Source organism: Haliotis rufescens, unplaced genomic scaffold (assembly GCF_023055435.1).
Source record: "Haliotis rufescens isolate VD_foot unplaced genomic scaffold, xgHalRufe1.0.p SCAF_14, whole genome shotgun sequence".
Classification (NCBI taxonomy): Eukaryota; Metazoa; Mollusca; class Gastropoda; order Lepetellida; family Haliotidae; genus Haliotis; species Haliotis rufescens.
Genome location: NW_025963824.1, coordinates 37408654 through 37415949, shown reverse-complemented (window position 1 = coordinate 37415949; position 7296 = coordinate 37408654). Strand labels below are relative to the sequence as shown.

General features: G+C 41.5%; 1 protein-coding gene across 2 annotated transcripts; it reads right to left on the bottom strand.

Moving 5' to 3' along the window:
- Positions 1-2161: 2161 nt before the first annotated feature.
- Positions 2162-7002, bottom strand: LOC124128003 (GTPase IMAP family member 4-like). 2 transcript variants are annotated; one of them, XM_046491417.2, is made up of 3 exons: positions 6874-7002; positions 5255-5293; positions 2162-4559 (listed from the first exon to the last, which is right to left on the bottom strand). In XM_046491417.2, the coding sequence occupies exons 2-3, from the start codon at positions 5265-5267 to the stop codon at positions 2995-2997; spliced, it is 1578 nt and encodes a 525-aa protein (XP_046347373.2). In that variant the 5' UTR covers positions 5268-5293; positions 6874-7002; the 3' UTR covers positions 2162-2994. The 2 variants fall into 2 exon arrangements, with proteins under 2 accessions (XP_046347373.2, XP_046347374.2); XM_046491418.2 differs by lacking the exons at positions 5255-5293; positions 6874-7002 and adding an exon at positions 5200-5251.
- Positions 7003-7296: the final 294 nt, after the last annotated feature.

The following is a 7296-nucleotide window of genomic DNA, read 5'->3' as shown; positions in this document are numbered from 1 at the left end:
GTGACGTCATCGGGAGAGCATGCCCTTGGTCATCCAATCAACAGAAAGACCGTGTCCAGACGACTTCGTCACTATGGTCTGAGAGCCTACCGACAGTTCAAGGGCATGACGTTAACGCTTGAACATCGACGTCACAGAATTAGATGGGCGAGGAATATCGAGCTTAATTATCGGCGGCCAGGGAAATTGAACAATACGGTTGTTGCAGTGTGACTGTCTGGGGTAGGATTTGCGGAGACATGAAGACGGATCTGGTTGTCAATAATGGCAATCTTACCGCTGCACGCTACATCAGTGAAGTGTTAACACCAATTGTACTGCCTTTTCTCTTCAACTCACCCACATACAGCCCACATTACCAGAGCATTGTTCAACGCCAACAACGTGAACCTACTTCCTAGGCCGGCAAGATCTCTCAACAGGTCTCGAACATCTGTGGGACCACCTGGCACGACAGATTAGGCAACCTCAGCCACGCCATCCAACAAATTAACATTGTAATATCCCTGTACACAGTGATTGGATTACCCCTAAAGTATCTCATGTACAGAGGCATGCAGTCATTGGCAAGATGTGCATGAGGTGCTTGAAAACCAGTGTTCATTCGTATCGTGACAGAATCTTTGCACATCATTATCAGAGAGAACATCAACAACCGAATTCACTTATGCCCCCTCAAAGAAGTCGCTTGACAACCAAAGAATTAGGCAGATACCAGCTGCAGATACCCAGCGACATGGAACAGAGTTCTACCACACAGCGGGAAGACATCATCACTTCGTGACTGCCACCTCAGTTAGGAATGATCTACGGAACGCCAGTGGCATTAAAGTTTCTACTCAAACAGTACACAATCGTCTCAGTGAGGCTTGTCTCCGGTCACTAAGGGTATGCATTCGCATCCAACTGACCCGACATCACAGACAGTGACGTTTTGATTGGGGCTGAAGATCACGTCAATTGGACAGACGAAGACTGGACATCAGTACTGTTCACTGATGAATCGATATACTGTCTAGACTTCACAGATCGTCATGACCGAAGGTGAGAAAGATTTCAGGACATAGACGAACATTACAGCAATGGGGGGCACTGAGTCATGACTTAGGGTGTGATCGATAGGGCTGGAAGAACCGATTGTCTTGTCATACAGCAGAGCACGATGACATGTTTTCGCAACAAGTATGACATTCTGGATATGTACGTGAGACCGTGTGCTGATGCAATCATGAATTGAAACGTACGACCTCGACTCGTGAGCAGGAGTCATTGTACGTATTGAGGTGCAAGTGTTAACGAGCTGCAGATCACTCTCCCGTGATGCCCTGTCCTTCTGCCAACACCACAGGAACTCGGCAATGTTCTTACTGAAGAGTGAAACAATCTTCCCTTGGCAACCATCCATACACTAAATGGGAGCATGAGATTGAGTGAGTGAGTATGGTTTTACAAAACTTTACCAATAATCCAGCTATATAAGGGTGGGCTTCACACATAGTACCCAGGTTGGGAATTGGGCGCGGGTATTTGGCCTGATGAGCGAACACTATAACCACTAGGCTACACGACCACCCCGAGGAGCATGAGAAGCCGTGTCAGGTTGTGAACGCATCACGAGGGTCGCATACGCGCTACTGGGAGTTTTTGTCAGAATAATTGTGTTTTTCAGCTTTACTCTCATTATGACGAGTGATCTGATTGATTATAAGTCACATGTTGTTTGCAGGCATTATATGTCACGTGACCTTTGCTCTATTAAACATGGCTTGCTGCAATATTGTCATTGGCTATTTCAACAGATGTACACAATTTGGGGTATTACCTTTTTAAGAGTAGTGATCCTTTGGAGTAAAATGCGGTAAACTCATGTGGACATTTCTTTTCCTGAATAGTTAAAATGGTAGATAGAGGTGACAACATATTGTTTCTGTGGCAAATGTTTATCATAAGACTCACGTCCAGAACATATTATATAACAGAAGTGCTCAAACCTTCCGCGGCAGATTTTGCCAGAAGGGAACTATCTAACACATGTCTAAAGTAAGACCACGGCAAAATGGCAATAAGGTAAAGGCAAAAATGAAAGGGTAGCCAAATTACTATTCCCATGGCATAGTTCCAAAACATGAGAAACAGTTATTCATAAATTATCTAGCTGTTATTTATACATACCTAGGTTACAAAGCATGGTAAATTATTTCAAAACAAAATTCGCAAAAGCCAAGAAGTTAACAAGACTAACAAGACTGTAGTAACATGAAGACAAACCTAATTACATTACGCAACTTTCAATACTACATCCAGAAACCAATTCATCGACAGACGTTTCTCAATAATTAAATGGAGGTGAACCAAACATGGGTTACATGTTCCTCTGTGGTCTAGTGGATAGTGCATCTGCAGGGAGTGCGTAAGGTCAGTGGTTCGATCCCCTGACCGCGCCATACCAAAGTTGCTACCATGCCTGGGGCTCGGCCTTGATGGGTTATATAACACGCACTGGTGGGTTCAAAGTCACTGTCAGAATGGGGTATTCATGTTAAACTGTGGCTAGCACTATAGAACCTACATTGCTCCGGACAGGTATAAGCACAAACACACACTCGTGAACACTTTCATGCACATGGATATATACATATATGTAAGTACAAGGGTGTGGGAGGGGAGGGTTTGGTTTGAAGCATAATTACTTTTTTTCGGAATATTCGGGAACAATATTTTTTTTTCGATATAAACCCAGCCCCAAATGGTGCTTATTTCAATCCTCATTAAAAGACTTTTTGACCATGAGTCGTTTGACGCTCTTTGCAATCTTCGAATGAGGAGCATTGCTCGATTGTACCTAGAAAAAACTGAAATCTCGACCTCAAAATCTGGATGTGCAGGAATGTATATGAAAAAATCTGTTCTATTGAATATATAATTAAGTAACAAAATTATATGAATGAATCACTGAAAATCTATCTTTTACAGATCTTCATAATACAGCTACCATTATGAAAATGGGTTCAATGAACCGATCAGGCTCTTTACCCATTGATAAGCAGTTCCAAGGTAACTAGTGTCGCCCTTTTCAACTTTCTCTCGTATCTGCTTCAGAGCTTCTTCATGTCGCATTTCTTGTCTCATATGCTCATGTTCTTCTCTCATACGCTCATGTTCTTCTCTCATACGCTCATGTTCTTCTCTCATACGCTCATGTTCTTCTCTCATACGCTCATGTTCTTCTCTCATATGCTCATGTTCTTCTCTCATACGCTCATGTTCTTGTCTCATACGCTCATGTTCTTCTCTCATACGCTCATGTTCTTCTCTCATATGCTCATGTTCTTCTCTCATACGCTCATGTTCTTCTCTCATACGCTCATGTTCTTCTCTCATACGCTCATGTTCTTCTCTCATACGCTCATGTTCTTCTCTCATACGCTCATGTTCTTCTCTCATACGCTCTTGTTCTTGTCTCATACGCTCTTGTTCTTCTCTCATACGCTCATGTTCTTCTCTCATACGCTCATGTTCTTCTCTCATACGCTCATGTTCTTCTCTCATATGCTCATGTTCTTCCCTAAAGGTTCTCTGAAGATCTTTCAGTTTCTGAACTTCTCTCCTCATGTTTTCCTCTGCAGCTGCCTCCTTTTGCTCAGCAATCCGATTCTTTTCATCTTCATATGATTTCTTCTTTTCTTCTTCTTTTTGCCACAGTTCTAAGGCTTTTAGTCGTTCTCTCAACTGATTTTCTTCATCTTTTGTTTCCTCTGATCTTCTTTCGTTTTGTTGAAGTTGTCTCTCCAATTCTTGTTTTTTAAGATGCTGGCTCTGTAACTTTTCATCAAAGGCAGCTGCTTCTTGCTTCAGTTTCTCCTCAGTCTGCTTCTCCCTATTCTCTTCAAGTTTTACCATCTTCTCAGCTTCTCGAAGATCAGCTTCACACCTCTCATACATCTCGTTTGTGTAGCACCGGCCGCCGTTGTCACCAACCATGATTTTTATCATGTCAATCAGGTCTCTGGTAAACTTCTCCTTCTCTGCATCCGTCCCCCTGTTGTTGACAGCAATACAGCGACCACTTACATCAAATAGAAACTTCTTCAGTGTCACTGGGCAATCATCTAGATAGTTGTCAAGAGTATCATTATCCGCATCCGAGTCATCTTTTCCAGTAAATACAACAATCACAAATCGTTTTGCTCCTTCTCCAAAGCAGCGCAGGAACGTTTCCAGTGTATTTTTGTCTTCTTCAGTGAACCTTCCTATCCTCACTATGAAAAGAACGGCGTGTATTCCAGGAGATGACAGGGCTACACATTTCATTATCTCTTTCTTAATGTCATCGTGTGATTTTACTGTGTCACAAAGACCTGGGACATCAACAAGCTGCAAGTCGTAACCGAAGCGGTTAAAGGAATGCTGTTTACAATTCTTTGTAAAAGACAATGAGGCGAATGTCTTCACAAACGTTCTGACTCCAGCTATTGTATTCCCAGTTTCACTTTTACCAACTCTAGTCTTTCCTACAAGTACCATTCGAATTTCCCTGTCTAAGAAGCTGGAACGGTTCCCTGTGAAAGAGAATGCAAACAGTCTTACACCCACTACTCAAAGGATTATGAATTACATCATTTTGTCAGTTGATCTTCAGTCAAATGCAAATGCGGGAGATTGACTATTTCTGTCTAAGTTTTAATTTTCAGGGTAATTATTATGTGCCATAAATATGATCACAATTTCTGTCAGATCAATTTCATAGGCAATATATCTGCATCGTTTCAAAAGACAACAAAATACATAATATCGGTGTCAGATAGCAAAACGACATGAGTGCCACAATTATTGCAGCAGTAAAATTATATTGACATGATTGCAAGGCTCGCTTGTTTTACTCAGTCACGACTACGCGATTAATGAGTGATAGGCAAACAGGTCCCACTCCTTGATCAACCAGTTCAATTCAAAATATTACAATGCAAGAGATCAATAAGTCTTCCAATACAGTGTCTGCATGACGTAAAAGACAGAATATCTGCCATGACACCAGGTTTTCGCTTAAAGGGTAAACATCGCTTGCCCAACGAGTAGCACCTATCACTGTTGTCATAAAAAAGCTAGTGTTTGTTTGTATGTTGTACGCAAGTAATATAATGTTGGTGACACATAATGACACAGCCCCCCACATGTTTCCCCATAGCAAGCAGCTCATACAGTTTCCTCCCAGTTTTCCTGTACAACTTGAACACATGTCTGCATAGGGAAGTACCTTTGTCAGCCATTGTGACGTGTATGCCTGTTAAACAATCTGAAATGAAAATGAAATAATATCAACACCACTGTGTACATTCCTATTCAATGTCGATATAGCCGTCTGTAAACCAATGGTAGAATGCTAAATGTTTATCAAAGATTTATTCAACATACATGATCCGTTCACTCTCCATCGGGATTTCTGCAAGTATGATTTGTGTTTGCAGAGGGTGTAATCGTGACATATTTAAGGATTGACTGTGATAAATACTCAAATAGTCACCAGCATCGAATTCCACACGACAAACATATGTTCTCAATATTAGACAACAAAGCACATTCGTGATATACATCGTTTCAGCCTTCACGAAATAAGCGTATTTGACAAACACGTGATATAGCCTAATATAAGTAAAATGCCTCTTTTGTTAACGACTTGTCAAACGCCGATAAAAAAAAGATGGGAAAGTGCATTAATACATGCATACCTCACAGGGACAATCGTGGCACAGAACATTGGTCCGCTTCGTGGGAAATATTTGGTACAAAACTCAAACAAGAGTGAGTGAGTGAGTTGGGTTTAAAGCCGTTTTTAACAGTATTCCAGTTATATCACGGCGTGTCAGTTTAATGTGGGAGGAAAGCCCGAAGTGATGCAGGTGAAACCCACGAGCATGGGTATGGTGCTGACAAACCTAGAAACATAATCGGGGCGAACCGGGATTCGAACCCACAATCATAGGTTTCTGGCGAGCCCAAGGTACGCGACTCTGCACAGCGAATCGCGGCACCTTAGACGACTGGGCCACCGGTGCCCTCCTCAAACAAGAACAAAACAGACAGCATGGTGTGAGTTTATTGTAACATGAAGATGAAAGGAAAGATAAAAGTTTCACCCCGTCTTATATCAAGGTTATACATTTTGTATGTCTTTATAGATAAGAGAGCTACGCAAAGAACAACGAGGGACGAGGTTTAGTGTACTTCACGATAAAACATTGTTCTGTCTTGAAGTCATTTCTAAAGATTCCAACAACACGCTCGCAGCTTGATAACATCGTAAACTGGATGACATTATATTTTAAAGGGTAGTGAGGTGTTCCCCATAGATAAGAGGATGCAAAGGCCGACAGATGGCATCAAAGACCGGGAGATATATGACAAAGGTAAAGATAATAAACGTGAGGAATCTGGGAATATGCGGGAAATACCAACTCAACCCCCTAATCATAAAATGGACTTGTCCGACACTGACGAGATCGACTGCATCTTTCATGGTTTATTCTCACTGCTGTTTTTTATTTTACGACAAATAACTCCACATCACCGTTTATTTCTTTAAAGAGCCTACTAGTCATGCGAATTTGGATATATCTACCAACAAATCTGAGAGAGATATCAAGTTAAACCTTATACTGTGTTACAATGAAATGCCAAGAGTTCGAACAGCAATTTCGTCACTAAACTGTTTCCTTTCAATTTTCAATGTTTTCAATTGAAACGTTGAGGTTTCAAAAACATATTCACGTGGATGGATTCAATGGTTTGTGTGCCGTGGTAAATGATAACATATGGTTTACACCTTTACAAACGTGAAACAGTATATATCAGCAGAAGAGAATAAACGACACTCACCAGCCGTGACCAAACGCTGACAGAGCCCGCCTCCTGCTGTAAGACCCGCAGTACGCCAGCCGCTGCCTTTATACTGCTACCCTTCAGTTGCAGCTTGACACATGACCAGACCGGGTGAGCCCACCCCATACTGTATACGTGTACTAAATATGTCTGTGCAATCCATACCAAGGTGAGACAACACGTGAAGTCCTACTGGCGATAAGCAGACGTTGAGCCTTAATCTCATTTACGGGTCTGCACAAACATAAATGTTTGACTTTATTGAAATAAACTTGCAATTATACCATCTGAATTGATATGACAAACTGTTTTGTTAATGTTCTGAAGATAGATAATTGGCTGTTTTGTTGTCTTAAATGCAGTTGATATAAACTAGTGTCCAAAAGAAACGATACCACCTGTTTGCAACCACATAAAAGA

What these genes read in the sequence shown, in the direction of transcription:
- LOC124128003 (XM_046491418.2), bottom strand. Translation starts at nt 5,236, where the DNA reads ATGTGTTCAAGTTGTACAGGAAAACTGGGAGGAAACT. An exon ending in AGGAAAACTGGGAGGAAACT is followed by an intron (nt 4,560 to 5,199) that starts GTATGAGCTGCT and finishes TCTCTTTCACAG; the next exon opens with GGAACCGTTCCAGCTTCTTA.